At 62.0% G+C, this 16447-nt stretch overlaps 2 protein-coding genes across 9 annotated transcripts; both read left to right on the top strand.

Annotated features, from left to right (window-relative positions):
- Positions 1-790: 790 nt before the first annotated feature.
- TIMP2 (TIMP metallopeptidase inhibitor 2) lies at positions 791-8477 on the top strand. The gene is made up of 5 exons (XM_015880040.3): positions 791-1172; positions 6451-6551; positions 6636-6744; positions 6839-6963; positions 7058-8477. The coding sequence occupies exons 1-5, from the start codon at positions 1043-1045 to the stop codon at positions 7253-7255; spliced, it is 663 nt and encodes a 220-aa protein (XP_015735526.1). The 5' UTR covers positions 791-1042; the 3' UTR covers positions 7256-8477.
- Positions 8478-8646: 169 nt separating this feature from the next.
- USP36 (ubiquitin specific peptidase 36) lies at positions 8647-16408 on the top strand. 8 transcript variants are annotated; one of them, XR_014936817.1, is made up of 20 exons: positions 8647-8685; positions 8983-9247; positions 9321-9533; positions 9979-10089; positions 10286-10388; positions 10725-10792; positions 11177-11247; positions 11324-11406; positions 11660-11771; positions 12010-12150; positions 12225-12325; positions 12475-12604; positions 12727-13296; positions 13728-13865; positions 14271-14714; positions 14792-14940; positions 15197-15349; positions 15450-15565; positions 15649-15781; positions 15853-16408. XR_014936817.1 is itself a non-coding variant. In XM_015880038.3 (20 exons), exons 1-19 carry the CDS (start codon positions 8683-8685, stop codon positions 15778-15780), a joined length of 3069 nt encoding a protein of 1022 aa, XP_015735524.2. In that variant the 5' UTR covers positions 8647-8682; the 3' UTR covers position 15781; positions 15853-16408. The 8 variants fall into 8 exon arrangements, 6 of the variants coding, with proteins under 6 accessions (XP_015735524.2, XP_015735523.2, XP_085379045.1 ...); XR_014936818.1 differs by having other exon boundaries at positions 15194-15349; XM_015880038.3 differs by having other exon boundaries at positions 13762-13865.
- The last annotated feature ends 39 nt before the right edge of the window (positions 16409-16447 follow it).

The raw sequence follows: 16447 nt of genomic DNA, 5'->3' as shown, positions 1-16447 counted from the left end.
CTTTCATGCCACCACCCTGCCGTGTTTGTGTGCTCACCTCCCACACCCTGCAGGCTCGTGCAGGGCTTGGACCGGGCTCAACTGCTCACGTTTCAGTTGGTTCTCACCCTAAAGGGTGAAAGCTCTGACACCTCCACCAGGTGTGAGCAGGGCAGACACTCAGATGTGGCTCAGGAGCGGCTGGCATTGCCACAGCACTGCTGTCCACACCAACACAGCCTCAGGGACAGAGCTGGGGCTGCCCTGGCTGGGATGATGGCAATGCAGAGCTGCAGCTGTGCGACAGGTCCAGCGATACCGGCAGCAGATGGGCAGATTTTGGGGGCACCAGGCAGAGACCCGAGGGCAGCGGGGCATCGCAGGGATGCAGAGCCCAGCGAGAGGCCGAGGGGGAGCGGGGGGAAGCCAGACGGGGTGGGCGGGGGGGGTGGGTAGGGGCGGCGGGAGGAGATGAGCTGGAGGAGCAGGAAGGAGAGGAAATGCTTGGGCACAGACATAATGCGGCCCTCCCTGCAATTTGCCGCTCCGCTCGGATCGGGCCGGCTGCCAGCGCTGTGAGCCGGGCCGGGGTCCCGTATCGCCGCCCAGCGCCCGGAGCAGGATCCCGCCCGGTCACCGGCGCTGCCCCGCTCCGTCCCGCTCCGAGGCCCCGCCCGGGATGAACGGCGGAGGAGCCGGGGCCGTGCCGGGATGCGCGGGCGGGGCCGGGCCGGGCCGGGGGGGCTGAGCTCGGCGCGGAGCCGTATCCAGCGAGGGGCGGGAGCAGAGCCGGGCTGGCCCCGTGCCATGCAGAGGAGGAGCAGCGAATCCCCGGAGCACATTAAAAAGCGAAGCTTAGCGGCAGCCAGGGGAAGAAAACACCTCCATAGAAGGCAGCGGAGAGCGGCGGCTGCAGCAGCGCCCTCGAAGCCGCTCGGGGGGCCGCGGCGGCGGATCCAAACTTTCCAGCGGCGGATCGGGGCGGGGGGGGGTGGGCGGCTCGGCCGGGCCGGCGGTGGATGAAGCTTTTTGGGGCGCGTCGTTGAGCCGCAGCCGCCGCACGATGCCCGGAGCCGCGCTGCCCAGCCTGCTGGCCTGGCTGGCGGTGCTGCTGCTCGGCAGGGCCCGCCCGACCGACGCGTGCAGCTGCTCGCCCATCCACCCGCAGCAGGCCTTCTGCAACGCAGACGTAGGTGAGCGCTTTGTCCCCGCGGAGCCCCGCCCGGCCCCGCACAGCGCGCAGCGCTCAGCCCCCCGACGTGGGGCAGCGCCGCGTAAACTTCGACGTGGGGGCGGCGGGCGGAAAGTTGGCGCGGGGCGGCGGGTCGGAGGGGAGAACGGATGGATGGATGGATGGATGGATGGATGGATGGATGGATGGATGGATGGATGGATGGATGGATGGATGGACGGACGGGGCTGTCGCACCGGGCCCGGCCGAGCACCGCAGCACCTGCACGTGTGCGGGGCCCGGGGGTGTGTCGGTGTGTCGGCGGCCGGTGTGTGTGTGTCCGCCCGGTGTGTGCCCGCCTCTCCCGGCCCATCGCCGTGCCCCAGGGCCGGGAGCGGAGCTCGGTTCCTTCCCCGCGTCCCACGGTGATGGGCCCGGCCGCGGCACGTCGGGTGGGAGCGGGACGGTACGTGGCAGCGCGGGGAGCTGGCGGCCCCGGGGGAGCGGAGCGCTCCGGTTCCGCTCACAAAGCGGAGCTTTGCCGTAGGGCAGCGGCCTGGAGCGCTCAGCCAGCAGCCGGCCCAGAGCAGCGCCGGGCTCGGTCACCTCCCGTCTGTTCCTTATTTCCAGGCATTTCCTTTCCCCCGTCCCACTTTGTTCGGCTTGGATGCTGCTGAAAGGGAGGGCTTGGCAGCGCCGGGATCTGGATTCCTCTTTCGATGAATAATGCCCTTATTAAATTTTAGCATATTAAACAAACAGACCGGCCCCAGTTCCTGCCGCCCTCCTTGGCGGGGCCGTTCCCAGGCCCAGCTGGAGAGGTAACATTCCCAAGCACTTATGCAGCCCTCTCCCTGCCTGGTCCCCTGCTCTGGATCCAGGATGTGCTGGCAGACCCTCTTTCCCCCCTTCCCCCAACCCTTTCCACCCTGCTTGTGACGTGAGGGTAAATCCCGTAGTGCCCCATTGCTGCCATCCCCACGCAGCTCAGAGCACTGAGGGATGTACTGGGGACGGGGAGGTGCCCACACAAAATGGAGAGCTGGATTTCCAGAGCTGCTGCTGAGCCCAGAGCAGCGGATCTCCCGCAGACAGAGAGGCTGAGCCTCCATCACGCTCACGTCGGGGTCATCCTTCCGGGCCACTCGTGACTCACGCTGCCGTCCCGGGGTGCCGGCTCACCCTTGACTCAGCTGCTGAGTCACTGCTGTCTCGGCATTCCCGGCTGTCTCAGCAGTCCCAGGAAGAGCCAAGCGGGGGCTGGTTGTGGCTGCCCAGCAGGTGTCAGTTCCTAAGCTGTCTGGTCCCGTCTGTGCCATCCCCGGTGCCATCACCCCCACTTCCAGCCTGTGTCTTCCTCTCAGATGACGTGGATGGGATTTGTCCGCTCTGATCCCAGCTGGGGATGGTGCTGGGTGCTGGCTGGCAGCAGGGTTTGATCCTGGCAGGAGCTCACAGCCTCCCATGCAACAGGAGCCCGTCCTGCTGCCTCTGATCCCTGCCCTTTGGCTCCTTTCTTCCCTCTGTGCTAGGAGGCTCAAGGCCAGCTCCTCCCCAGCATGGAGCCAGCCTGGGCCTGGGAGCTGCTGCTGCTGCTTGCTGTGCCAGGGCTGCTCCTCTCCTGCTGCTAGCTGCCTTGGGGCCAGGCTGCTGCTGCCACATGGGTCCTTCCATGCAGCCACATCTGCCTGTGCCATCCCAGGGCTCATCTGCTTTTGCTCACACCTGGCAGCCACTGGTGAGGCACCATTCTGTGATCCAGAGTGGGGCTGGAGCCCAGGGCTGTGCTCACAGGCAGCGCCACAGTAGGGTGAAATATGGCTCTGCCTTGGGCTGAGGGTCATGTCACCGTGGCTGGTGACCTGGGGCTGGTGATCCAGCCTCTGTGCTCATGCTTTCCGGCCTGAGAGATGGGCAGCAGTTTTCTATAGGACTTGAAGGCTCACTGGGTTTATGTGTGTGAGGGGTGGCAGTGTCCCTGTGTGGCTGCTGGGGTTTGTTCTGCCCATGCTGCTCAGCTCCCTAGTAGGGATGTGGCTGGGCTGGGGCTGCAGCAGCAGACCATCTCCTGCTTTGCTTCTTGTCTGCAGCATGGGGATGCTGAGGGTGAGGGAGGTGATACTTGGGCTGTCTTTGGCCCCATGCAGCAGTGAAGCCCCCAGGAGCAGTGTTTGGCAGTGCCGAGGGTGATGGGACAGTATAGGATGGGTGTTTGGTACCGGGCATAGGTGACCCTTGGGTCCAGGCCCTGGCAGCACTGTGCCAATCCCAGCAGTCCTGAGCCATGTTGCCTTGGGATGGGGCTGGTGGTGGCTGGGCAGGGTCTGGAGCAAGGAGCTGGCTTTGGGGCAGAGCTGAGAACTCTCTCTTTGGATGGCACCTGGTGCACCTTGCTGTGCCCTATGTGGGTGGGGGGCTGCCAGCCCCCAGTGCCGCCCTGCTGCTCTCAGAGCCGATGCCTGCCCACCCCGTGCAGCCGATGCAGCAGGGCCGTGGGCTGACTGCTCAGGGCTGCTGCTGATTGGGTCCCATTGCACACCGTCAGAGGCCGGGATGACGCACGCCGCGATGGGGAGTGCTGTGCTTGGAGCAGCCGCGCAGGCTGGGGATGAGCAGGGGATGAGCAGGGCCTGGCGCGGGTGCTTCCTCCTGCAGGCACAGCCCTGTGGGGCTGCTGGGGCTGAGCCCCACACACACACCATTGCCAGAGCACGGCCACAGCTTCATCTTCATGCCCGAGCTGCTCCTGCATCCCCGCAGCCTTTGCCTGCCCAAAGCTCCCTGGCTCATCATACTCAAGTGGCAATGCCCTGCTGTGTTCTGGGGGCTCAGGTGCCCGGTGCTGGGAGGAAGATCCTCCTGAGGATGTCTTGCTGCGTCCTCCCTCTGTTGGTGCTGTGCCGTGCTGGGGTGACCCTAGGGTTGTGCCTGCAATGGGGCTGGGTGGCAGCGGGCATTGCTGGCACTGGCACTCAGCCCCTGTGCTCCAGTAGCTGCCAGCAGCCCCGAGAAGGGAGCTTTGTTCCTTGGCCATTCAGCTGGGAACGCTTCCCGTGCTCTGTGGGCACTGATGCTTCCCAGGCGGCCGCAGGCGGGGGCCGCACTCTGGGGCTTGGGGTGGGACGTCCTGGGAAGGGGCTCTGCTTGCTGTGTGCCAGGATGGGAGGGGAGTCCTGGGGGACTGAGGTGCCGAGGACACCTGGGGCTGCTGCATCTCCCTGCGTTGTCTCAGTGGATGTTCTGTGCTGATGGATGCCACCCTATGCCTGCAGCCCCGCTTTGTTGTGAGTGGTTGCATGCAGGGCAGAGCTGTGCAGGGTTAGATGTGTTCTGGCACAGGACCATTCCTCACTGCATGTTGCATGGGGACTGCAGTGCTGAGGGATGCCCTGTGCCTTGCAAGCCCTGCTCTGGGCCTTGGGCCGTGTCCAGCCCAGCCTGGTCAGCGTGGAAAGCTGCCACTGCCCACTGGCTCCCAGTGAACACCCACTGCTCGCATGCCAACACGTTCCTGGGGGGTCTGTGGGCAGTGAAGACTGATCACCAATGCTCAGCATCCTGTGACTTGCCCTGCTGCTTGCTGCTGTTATGTGGGGCTGGGGAATCGGGGGGGGGGAGCCTGTGCAGAGCTGTGCTATAGGGCTGCAGGCACAGCTCTCTATCCCAGTGCCTGCTCCCGCTGTGCTGGGGCTGCGGGCCATGCTGAGTCAGCACCGTGAGGTCAGCACAGTGTTATCACGGTCTCTTGGCTCAGCCCTGTGTGCCCCAGGGCAGCGGGTTGGGGGGGGGGGCTGCCAGCAGGTGGGGGCCGGGGCGCTGTGAGGGCACAGCTCAGCTGTGCTTGTACAGCAGCTTTTGTGCAGAGTTAAAGGCAGACACCACAACTCCTGCCCGTGCTGAGGAAGGGCTTTGGCAGATGGTGATGGGATGGTGAGGGACATGCTGGTGTCACACTGTGCCTGGGGATGTGCAGGAGCATCTGGGTTGGTTCTTTGAGCTGCACAGAGACCTGGGGAGGCCCATGGGCAGCACCCACAGCATGTGCTGCCGTCACCTCGGGGGGCACCTCGGCCCATGTGTCCCCACCTGGGCGTCTCCCCATGTCCCTCCCTCTCCCAGCTCTGGTTTCTGGCCCGCTGAGGAGCTTGGCTGCACTGCTGGGGTCTTGGCGGGGAAAGCACAGCGCAGCACAGCGCAGCCGTCCCCTCCACAAAGCCGCACTGTTCAGAACAAATCCGCCTAGAATTGGGCTGCATTTTTGTCAAGTGATTCATCAGCACGTGAATGGAAACGGCTGGAGCCCACTGAACCAGCAGCCGGCCCCCACGCCTGCACCGCACCGCGGGCAGCGCTCAGCTCCGGCTCTGTGCACAGAGCAGAGCTATGGGGCTCTGTGGGTCAATCCCCACCTATGGTGGCACAAGAAGGGGCTGAGCTGCTCCAGTTGGGGCTCATCTCTATTGCAGAGGGGTGGCAGGAGCAGCAGCTTTGGCTGTGGGCACCCAGCCCTGACCTGCCTGCCTCCATCCCATCACCTTCTCCTTTCCAGAGTAAACTGAGTCAGTGCTGCCGGGTGCCCACGTGGTGCGATGCAGCTGCTGACCTTCAGCCCAAACAGTCTCACTGTGTGCCCACCACTTACCCTGCTGTATTTATAGAGCGCAACCTGATCAGCTCTTGTGCTGTGCCAGGTGATAGCAGGCAGCAGGGCTGGCCCTGCATGTGTCCCCACTGCACCCCCAGCACCTCTCTATAGGGACACAACTGCCATCCCCACCTCTGGGCATAGGGGTGGCTGTGACCTGTGCAGCTGTGGGTCAGGATGAAGCTCCCACCGGTGAGGTCAGTGCCACGTGCCGGGCACTCACGTGTGGCTCCGTGTCCTTGTGCTGTGCTGGTGGGGTGACACAGCTTTTGTGCCTGCATGATGTGGAGGCTCCGTGTGCCAATAGCCAGTGGCTGGCAGGGAGCTGTGGCCGGGCACCTCTGTGACTGTATGGTGCAAAGGCAGTGGGCACCGGGTAGGTCGGCCCTGTACTGGGTACTGGGGGCTCCTTTCTATACCCAGAGGTGAGCTCCACTGCCCTTGGGTCTCTCCATTGTGCTGGGCCTTGCAGGCACTGGGCTGGGATGTGAATTAATTAATGGTGGTGGACAAATAGTGCTCCCAGGATGCTGATAATGGGGGTTGGCCATGCTGTCCCTCTGAGGGTTAGGCTACCAGCTGGGGAGATATGTCGCTGAGGGGGGCTGTGCTCTTGCCCCCAGCGCCTGCCCATCTCCATGCCTTTCCCTTGCAGTGATCCGAGCAAAGGCCGTCTCTGCAAAGGAGGTGGATTCGGGGAATGACATTTATGGGAACCCCATCAAGCGAATCCAGTATGAAGTGAAGCAGATCAAGGTATGGGGTGGGCACCTTTGGGATGGACACCGTGGGGTGGGTGGGGGTTGGGTGTTGCTGCTCACACCTGCACTCTGTCCTCAGATGTTTAAGGGCCCCGACCAGGACATCGAATTCATCTACACGGCGCCATCCACAGCAGTGTGTGGGCAGCCACTGGACACAGGAGGCAAGAAGGAGTACCTGATTGCAGGTAGGAATGGGCACTGACCCACATCCAAGGGGGGGTTGGACCCAGCAGCCCCCAGGTGTGTGTGTGTGAGTGGCTTTATGTGGCCTCTCCCCAGGCAAATCGGAGGGCGATGGCAAGATGCACATCACGCTGTGTGACCTGGTTGCCACCTGGGACTCACTGAGCCCTACCCAGAAGAAGAGCCTCAACCAGAGGTACCAGATGGGCTGTGAGTGCAAGGTGAGTGCCCTGACCCAGGACCCACACCTGGGGCATCCCTATGGGTAGGTGGGGGGCTGTAGGGATGGGTGCTGACCAGCTCTACCCTGTGCAGATCTCACGCTGCCTCTCCATCCCGTGCTTCGTCTCCTCCTCGGATGAGTGCCTCTGGACAGACTGGGCAATGGAGAAGATTGTGGGCGGGCGGCAGGCCAAGCACTACGCCTGCATCAAGAGGAGCGACGGCTCATGCGCCTGGTACCGCGGCATGGCCCCCCCCAAGCAGGAGTTTCTCGACATCGAGGACCCCTAAGCCAACCGAGTGCATTCCAGTAGCCAGTAGGAAAGCCCAGCGAGATGTTAGACTGGTCCATGCCGACATCGGGGCCTGGAGACAGCATGAAAACCCACACAGCCCCGAGGGGTATCAGGGCACGGAGCTGCCGTGTGTGCATGGGGCGGGGGGGGGCTCACTGCAACCGTGCATACCCTGCAATACCTGCACCCTGCGACCCCATTCCCTGCAGGCTGAATGCTGATGAGCTGCCCTCGGTCTGCAGGGGCACAGCTGCCAACTGGAGCTACCCAGCACCAGCACCGTGCCGTCCTCCATCCCATCCCTTGCTGTGGGGTGCCAGAAGGGTGCAGCTTGGCACCAGCTGCTCCCACCTGCAGGAGCCATGGGGCTCTTGCCCACTGTAGCCCTTAGGGGCCGGATGGGGTTCACCCCTCGGAGGGGAGGGGGATGGCTGCAGGACACCGACCCCACACCCCCCCTCTCTGAGCCATTTCCCCATACACACGGCCGGCCCCAGCTTGGGGTATTTCATGCTGTACATCCCCATAGGGTGACGATGTGGCTCTGGACCAGTCTGGGCAACTTGAAGGTGTTAAAAGAAACAGTGAAAGAAAGGAAAAAAAAAAAAAAAAAACAAGAAAAAAAAGAAAAAAAAAAAGAAAAAAAACAACCCCAACCAACCCCACCCAGCCTCTAATCAGTCCCATATAGGACTCCCGTTCGCTTCTGTATGGTTATATCATATGTGCCATTTACTCCTGTCTCTGCTGGTAGCCTGTCTCTGAGTTTAATACCCCCCACTGTTCTGCCATCAGCTCTATCATTCCCGTGCTGTGATTATTTTGTCGTTTGTTTGGTTTATCGTTTATTTTTGTCGGGGGTTTTTGGGTTTGATTTCGGGGTTTTATTTCCTCCTTTAGGCGTTAGAATTGCACTTATTTTTCTAAAGGGGCTCCACAGTGGGGCAAAAAGGGGGGGGTTGTGGGGGGGGGGGTGGGAATGATGGAGGGGCTGTGGGGCAGCGCTGGGGCAGGCCCCAACCCCCGGCCCCCCCTAAAGCCCCCCCTTGGAGCCGCTTTAATTTATGGCCGTGGCTCTGCTTTGGGGTCAGCAGCTCGATGTGGTGTTTAAAAAAAGGAGGGGAAAAAAAAGAGGTTAAAAAAAAAGAGACAAAAAAGTTTACGTATAGTTATTTTCAGATCTCTGCTTGATAAGTATTAAAGTCAGATGTATCTAACGTGCTGCCGTGATTTAAAGCTGGGCTTGGGGGGGGGGGGGGTTTCGTGTTTTTGGGGGGGGGGGCGTGGCCATGTGACTATGGGGGCGTGCTTTGCGTTAGACCCTGCCCCCATAAAGGGGGTGGTGCGGAAGTGGTTCGTGTCGGCGGCGCCACGCGGGAGCCGCCCATTGAAGGCGGTGACACGTGCGTGGACGGGACCCGGATGGTGCGTGTGGACCGGGCCGGGCCGGGGGGACGGGGCTGGGTGTACGGCGGGTGGTTCGGGGGGGGGGGGTCGGAGCCCGCGTGGTCTGTGCCGCATCTCTGCGCTGCGTGGGGCCGCTGCGGAGCGACGGTACCGGGCGGGGCGGCACGTGGTGGCGGGGCTCAAGGTCGCGGGTGGCGGTGGGGGCCGGGGATGGGGGAGAACGGAGCTAAATGGGGCTGAATGGGGCTGAATGGGGCCGGATTCGGCTGCTCCTCGTGGCGCCCCCCGCTCACCCCCCCCCCGCCCATCCCCCAGCCCGGCCCCGCGATGCCGATCGTGGAGAAGCTGCGGGAGGCGCTGAAGCCGGGCCGCAAGGAGCCGAGCGAGGACGGGGAGCTGGGCCGGCTGCTGGCCGCCTCGGCCAAGAAGGTGCTGCTGCAAAGGATCGAGTTCGAGCCTGCGAGCCGTGGGCTGTCCGGGCAGCTGGAGCTGCTGCGGGGCAAGTACCGCCCGCTCAACGCCAGCACCGGGACCAACGCGCCCCGCCCGCCCCCACCGGAGGGGCCCAGCAGGAAGCACGGTGCGTGCCGGGCCGGGTGTGTATATGGGGGGGTCCCGGTGAAGCCCTCCGCTCACCGCCCTCCATCCCTCAGGAGGCGATCACGGACCCGGGGATGGTGTCCCCGCCCCGCAGAAGGTGCTGTTCCCCGCAGAGCGGCTCTCCTTGAAGTGGGAGCGTGTCCAGCGGGTGGGTGCCGGGCTGCACAACCTGGGCAATACCTGCTTCCTCAACGCCACCCTGCAGTGCCTCACCTACACGCCGCCCCTCGCCTGCTACCTGCTGTCCAAGGAGCACAGCCGTGCCTGTGAGTGGGGTGTGGGATAGTGCTGTAGGGCTGGAGGGGGTTATATATGGGGGGGGGGGGCGCTGCCCTGGGCTGGGTTGGCCCCCAATGGCTGCAGAACTGCCTGGGGTGGTTCCTGGTGGCACGGCCCACAGCCTGTCGTCAGTGCCCCATTCATAGAGCTCAGCTCTGCCCTATATACAGACCTGCTGGCTTGTCTGGGAGGTGCTGGTGCCCTGTGTGCCACCCTTACAGATGGGTGTTCTCATCTGCAGCGTTATCTGTGACCTAGGCACTGCCAGCTGGTGTGTCATATGCTTGTCCTTGTTCCCTGGGCTGCACTGTGCTATAGCATTGAGCTCATGGGGAGGGCTGTGCTGCGTGGCCGCAGGGGTTCCCCTTCTCCCTCACCCCCTCCATCCCTCCTGCCTTTGTCCCCAGCGTCCTTTCTTCTCTCCTTCTGCAGGTCACCAGGGAGGTTTCTGCATGATGTGCGTTATGCAGAACCACATGATCCAGGCTTTTGCCAACAGCGGCAACGCCATCAAGCCGGTGTCCTTCATCCGAGACCTCAAGAGTAAGGATGGGTCCTTCCACGCTGTGCTCCCCTGCTGTGACTCACGAGGCTGGGGCAGGTCCTGGCAGTGAGTGGCTCAGGGCTGATTCATGGAGGCTGAGCTGCCACAGGACCACATGGGGCTGCCCTACAGCTTGGCTTTGGGGGGGGGCATAGAGGCTCTGTATGCAGGATTTGAGCCCTTTTTTCCCTGCAGAGATTGCCCGGCACTTTCGCTTTGGCAGCCAGGAGGATGCACACGAGTTCCTGCGTTACACCATCGATGCCATGCAGAAGGCCTGCCTGAGCGGCTGCACCAGGTACACACAGCTCTGAGTACTGGGGCACTGAGGCCATCTCTGCTCCATGATACAGCCCTGGGCTGTGCCCTGCTGTGGGGCTGAGACCCAGGGCACCAGCACTGCATCCACCTTCAGTGCAAGGCTCCAAGCTGCAGCTGGGAGCAACCATGCTTGGAGAGCATTGAGTGCACACAGCCTGATGCCCCCCTGAGCTCAGGCACTGGGATCCACAAAACAGCAGAAGCACTGCAACTTCCCTGTCCTTATCACAGTCTGTGGTTGGTGCAGGACACAGGGGTGGCCTTTGCATTGTGATGTGGAAGAGCAGTGATAGATGTGATGTTTCTCTTCCAGGCTGGATCGCCAGACCCAGGCCACCACACTGGTTCACCAGATCTTTGGTGGCTACCTGCGGTCCCGTGGTGAGTGCTGCTGCTGGGCTGCTGATACCCCAACAGCTCTGCACTAAAAATCATTTGGGAAAATGGCCAAGCATGTGTAAATCACCCAAAGCTGTGCTTTGCCACTACTGCCATGCCTGCGGGTCTTGGCTCCTGTTGTGGCAACACAGAAAGCTGTTGGCTGCGGGTCCTTGGCTCTTTGTCTCTCATTGAAGGAACCAACGCTTGCAGCTGTTGAGCAACAATTGCTATGCCAGCAGCCTTCCTCCCTGCCAAGCTGCAAATGCCCAGCAGGAATGTTGGTGCTGGCATCCCAGAGCCCAGACCCATAGAGGGGCAGCGCTGCAGCTGCTGAATGGCAGGTGCAGATGTGGCAGGGTGCACTCACTGCTCTTTCTTTTGCAGTGAAATGCTCCGTGTGTAAGAGTGTCTCAGATACCTACGACCCCTTCCTGGATGTGTCCTTGGAGATCAGGGTATGTCAGTGGGCATTGTGTTATGGTGTAGTGTGGACAGGTCACACATGCCCTGAGCTCTGCCCTGTCCTTGCAGCAAGCTGCAAACATCGTGCGGGCGCTGGAGCTGTTTGTGAAATCAGATGTGCTGAGTGGGGAGAACGCCTACATGTGTGCCAGGTGAGGGGGGTCCCATGGTGTGGAGTAGCAGAAAGTAAGATGGTACAGATGCAGCCCCAGCTGGGACGTGTGGCTGTGATAGAGCCGACCCCATTCCAGCTGTATGGCTGGGAGGGAAAGGCCTGGGCAGCAGCAGATGGTGGCCATGAGCTGATGCTTTCATTCAGTGCAATGGATTCCATGAGGTGTGTCCCAGCTGAGGGCAGTCACCTGGCTGTGGAGCAGCTTGGATAGCTGGAGCTCTTCTGTGCAGGTGCAAGAAGAAGGTACCAGCCAGCAAACGCTTCACCATCCACCGAGCCTCCAACGTCCTCACGCTCTCATTGAAGCGTTTTGCCAACTTCAGCGGAGGCAAAATCACAAAGGTAAGAACTGGGCAGTGCAGGGCTGGGGCTGTGCCATGGCTCACAGGGTTCCATTGCAGCATAAGGTCTGCTGCAGCCTGGTAGCCTTCCCCAGGCTGTGCTGCAGGGCCAGCACCTTCCTTGCTGCAGTCCTAGCCAGGGCTGAGCTGGGTGCCCTCTGGAGAGGGATCATAGGGTGGGTGGCTGGAGCTGCTTTTGCTCTAGTGGTGAAGACCCCTGAGCCATCCTCTCCCCGCAGGACGTGGGGTACCCTGAGTTCCTGAACATCCGCCCCTACATGTCTCAGAACAATGGTGATCCGGTCATGTATGGACTCTATGCAGTGCTGGTGCACTCGGGGTACAGCTGCCATGCAGGACACTACTATTGCTACGTGAAGGTGAGCCCTAGTAGCACCTTCTTGGGGTGCTGGTGCTGCTCAGGGCAGGGCCTGACCTCAAGCTCTGCTCCTAGGCCAGCAATGGGCAGTGGTACCAGATGAATGACTCCCTTGTGCACTGCAGCAACATCAAGGTGGTCCTCAATCAGCAGGCCTATGTGCTGTTCTACTTGAGGTGAGGTGCCCTGCATTCCCTGCCCTTCAGCAGCTCCTGTGCATTCTGAGGCTGGCAGCATCAGTCCGGGTGGTTGGCAGAAGGACATGGATGCTATGGGGTTTGCTGTCTCCAACCCTCCTGGCTGACGTGTGCTTTGCTTTCCCCAGGATCCCTGGCCCTAGGAAGGGCTCAGAAGGGCCCATTGCCAAAGCCACCCCCAGCCACTCACCTGTTGTATCTGATCAGACCAAGAGAACCACAACCAACGGGCCCCTGCCAGCACCACTTCTGGGCCGGGTGAGACAGGGGGGATGTGGGGGCTGTGCCCATGGTCCCCACAGCAGCCAGGGGCATGTGGGCAGCATGGTTCTGTCCCCAGGGCCTCCCATTGCTGACCCTCACTGTTTCTCCTTGCCTAGAGCCCTGAGGTGCTGCCGGGCAGGAAGCTGTCGGGGCCGGAGGAGATCGGGGTGCCGGTGTCCCGCAGCACGCTGGGTGTGGGGCCAAAGCTGCCCAATGGCTCTGCACCACCGAAGCCACCCAATGGATCCCCATCACCCAAACTGCCCCTCAGAGCCGCCCAGGTGACACCAAGTGATGACACAGCCCGAAGACCCAAGAAACCGCCATCCCCACAGCAGCCTCTGGCACCAAAAGCATCTTCGGGTCCATGCAGCTCCAGCACCGCAGATCCACCCCAGCAGAGCCCTGGGGACAGCACGCAGTCCCCCACCTCGCCCAGCACCCCACAGCGCAGCTCCTGCAGCAGCGCAGCCCCCAGCCCCGCACACACCGCAGCAGGGGATGCAGCCAAAGCAGCTCCAAAGGCCAAGAGCGGGGCGGGCGGCCTCAACTCCTCTCAGGACACAGACTGTGCTGTGGATCTCCCCGAGGGCTCCAGGCTGGCAAAGCTGAAATCCGCTGCGCTGGAGCCGGGCAGCACCACGTCACCACCCCCAGCCAAGAAGCTGGCACTGTCTGCCAAGAAGGTGAGCCCACGCTGCTGCTCTGTGTCAGCGGGTGCATGCGGGGAAGGGGCAGCGGGTGGTGCTCGTGGAGCTGGGCTGGGAGAACCCCCGTGCTGGGTGAGCTGTGGGGCCAAGCCCAGCTATTCTGGGTGGGTTTTTGCATCCCCACGGTGGGTGCTTTGGGGGGAGCCAGCAGTGGTGCTGCTGCAGCTGGAGAGCTGTGTGCTGCCCCTGCCGGCAGCCGTGCTGCGCCGTGTGCTTTCCATGCTTTAAATTTCCTTCCTTCCTTTTTTCCTTTGTGCTTCTAACTGAGAACACTTCTGATTCTTCTTCTACCCCCCCCCCCCCCCCACCTTCCCTCTTCCCCCTCTGTGTCTGTTCCCCTTTCCCCTTTCTCTGGGCTCCCCTCTTTTTATTTTCCTTCTCTCTGCTCACGGAACCCTTTCTGTTAGACCACCAAGTTTTTATTTATGTCGATAACTGCAGGGCAGCACCCCGCGGAGGGTGAGCGGAAGTGACGGCCGCCCGCAGCCTGCTGGCCTCGCCTCCCCCACGGCCACTGCCCAGCCCTGGCCCTGCGGCAGGCCCAGGTAAGCAGTGAGGGGTCCCCAGCCTCCTGCTTAGTGGCAGCCCTGGAGCTGGTATTGCTGGGATGCTGGCAGGACTCAGCCCAGGTTCTGCAGCCATGGCTCTGACTGTTGGCATTGTGCAGGCTCTGGATGTGCATTAGCATCTCCTGGCAGCAGGAGGCTCTGGACAGGTCTGCCTCTTGTTCCAGGTCTCTGCTGTGCCTGTGCTGTAGCAGCACCCATGGGCAGTGTGTGCCCAGTGGCCAGGCAGCTCTTGGAGCAGGGCCTGGTTGTGCTTTCTTGGCTTGTGTTTGGGATGGAGCCAGATGTGGGCTGTGATCCTGCACCCTGGGTAGGGAGGGAAAGAGGTGTTCCTGCTGTTAGTCCAGCTTTTAGCTTGTTTCAGCCTCTGTTCCTGTCCTGCAGGCTGCCCTCTGCTCTCCCCCTGCCCAGCCCTGACACACCAGCCTTCAGCTTCACCCCCAGCGCAGCCTCCCGGCTCCCAGCCTCCCCCCTAACCAATGGGACCCACTCCTCTCACCACCATCCAACCCTCAGTGGGGAGCACGGGCCCAGCCCTATGACCACCAAAAAGAAGCGGCGAAAGCAGCAGCAGTCAAAAGTGGGAGGCAGCTCGCACGCTATGGCTGTGAATGGCTGTGATGAAGGCTGCAGCCCCCCAAGGAAGAGGAGGAACATCGCTCCAGAGGGCTCTATTCCAGGGAAGGAGGCGGCTGGCACAGGCAGGGAGGAGCGGGACCCCGGTGGTTCCTCCAGCATGGAGCCCATTTCTCCCATCAAGAAGAAGAAGAAGAAGAGAAGGCTGCAGGAAACGGAGGAGCGCTCCTCTGGGGCACAACCCTTGGGCAGGTGAGGCTCCAGGGGTGCTTGGGGTTGCCAACCCACTGAGCCTATTGCCTAGTCCTAATGCTTGCTGCCTTCCTTAGCTCCAGGAGGGCTGACACAGATCCCTTGTGGACAAAGCGGCAGCAGAGCCCCGAGCCCAGTGAGGGAGAGAGTGAGCATCGGAAGTGCAAGCAGAGGGAAAGTCTGAGCAATGTGAGCTCAGAGCAGCCAGCTGCCATCAGTGCCCCAGGTACGATGCCATGCTGCCCACTGTGCCCGGTAAGGGCTTTTCCTTTCCATGTTTATGGCTTAATCTTCTCTTGGGAAGGATTCCTCCCAGGTTCTTTATGCCCAAACAACTGTGTCATCCATCTGGGCTTCAGGCTTCAGACCTTCCTAATCCCAACAGTGTCCATTGGGGTGAAATCTGCCTTGGGGACGGGGGGGGGGGGGGGGTGATGAGGAACATCCCTCTGGCCTCTCCTCACCTGCTTTCCCCACAGCAGCAGTGTGTACATGGGATATCCCAGCCAAAGATGGATGCAAACACCGTGCGGCTGCCCCAAGCACTGGGGCTGGTGTGGAGCCCTGCAGCCCAGAGCGCAGTGTAGTGGAGGAGCTGCTCAGGAACTCCTTGGATAAGGCTTATGGCAAGCAAGGTACAGCACTGAATACCGATCAGGGGGGATGTACAACCACATCCCCCCTCCCCAGCCCTGCAGGGGCTCTTTGTGCCGTGCTGACATTGGCACTTCACAGTCCTGACCTGGGAGGGTAAGGTGTCGGCCGTCAGCCGTGATGCCATGCGGGATGCAGCGTGGGCCCGGAGCGAGACTGTCATTGATGAGTGGGACGAGGAGTTCGACCGAGGGAAGGTGGGTGCTGGCTGTATCCTGAAATGGGTGCAGGGTGATGGGCTGAACCGTGACCTCAATGTGTTCCTCCTCTCTCTGTACAGGTGAAAAAGGTTAAAAAGCTGAAGCGTGAGCGGAGGAGACACTTCAATCCTTTCCAGCAGCTGCAGAGCAAGCGCAACTTCTGGTCGGTGACCCATCCTGCCAAGGTGGCCAGCCTGAGTTACCGGCTGTGAGGTGGGTGTAAGCCTGGGGGCAATGGGGGCAGCCGGCCCTTTGGGGTGTTAACATCACACCTTGCCCCCCAGGTGGAATCTGCAGCGCTGGGGATGGAGAAGGAGCCGTGCTTCTTTGGAGCTGCTGCTGTGCCATCACTGAGGTGCCTGATGGGGGCTGCAGGATCCCTACCCATGGATGCAGCCCTGTGGAGATGCTCACATCCCCTGGGTTCCCTTAGGAGCGGGATGTGGCTGCTCCCCTCTGCTCTGCCCTGCAGGGGATGGAGGGTCAGTGGACCCTGAGCTGCTGCCTCTGCCCTCCTGGAGGTTTGGGCTGTTCTTTGTCCCAAGTCACTGCTTGAGCTCCCCAGCAGGGCTGTGCTCCCTTGCCTTCCAGTGCTGCTGTATCAGCCAGCCTGGGGGGCTGCACCCCAACACCCCACCTCCATCACTTCCATCTTGGCTGGAGCCTGGAAGCCCCTGCTGTGCCTGCAGGCTGCGTGCCCCCCTCCTCTCTTCCTGGGGAGGGGGTCACTGACCCTGTGCTATCAGCACTGCGCCCCCCCCCCCAGCCCCATCCCCGCTGTGCGAGTCGCAGTGCAGCCGTCGGGTCCGGGCGGGCAATAAAACCACGCGCGTTTGTGAACGGAGTGTCCGCGGGAGGGGCCGGTGGGGGGGGGTAGAG

The sequence above is a fragment of the Coturnix japonica genome, chromosome 23 (assembly GCF_054131305.1).
Source record: "Coturnix japonica strain WE chromosome 23, WE-NBRP24, whole genome shotgun sequence".
In the NCBI taxonomy this organism is placed as follows: domain Eukaryota; kingdom Metazoa; phylum Chordata; class Aves; order Galliformes; family Phasianidae; genus Coturnix; species Coturnix japonica.
Note: the sequence above shows the minus strand (reverse complement) of the source record. Positions and strands in the feature narration are given on the sequence as shown.

What these genes read in the sequence shown, in the direction of transcription:
- USP36 (XM_015880039.2), top strand. Translation starts at nt 8,683, where the DNA reads ATGGTGCGTGTGGACCGGGCCGGGCCGGGGGGACGGGGCTGGGTGTAC. An exon ending in CAAGGAGCACAGCCGTGCCT is followed by an intron (nt 9,534 to 9,978) that starts GTGAGTGGGGTG and finishes CTCCTTCTGCAG; the next exon opens with GTCACCAGGGAGGTTTCTGC. An exon ending in TGGCACTGTCTGCCAAGAAG is followed by an intron (nt 13,297 to 13,761) that starts GTGAGCCCACGC and finishes CGATAACTGCAG; the next exon opens with GGCAGCACCCCGCGGAGGGT.
- TIMP2 (XM_015880040.3), top strand. Translation starts at nt 1,043, where the DNA reads ATGCCCGGAGCCGCGCTGCCCAGCCTGCTGGCCTGGCTGGCGGTGCTG. An exon ending in ATGAAGTGAAGCAGATCAAG is followed by an intron (nt 6,552 to 6,635) that starts GTATGGGGTGGG and finishes CTCTGTCCTCAG; the next exon opens with ATGTTTAAGGGCCCCGACCA. An exon ending in GAAGGAGTACCTGATTGCAG is followed by an intron (nt 6,745 to 6,838) that starts GTAGGAATGGGC and finishes GCCTCTCCCCAG; the next exon opens with GCAAATCGGAGGGCGATGGC.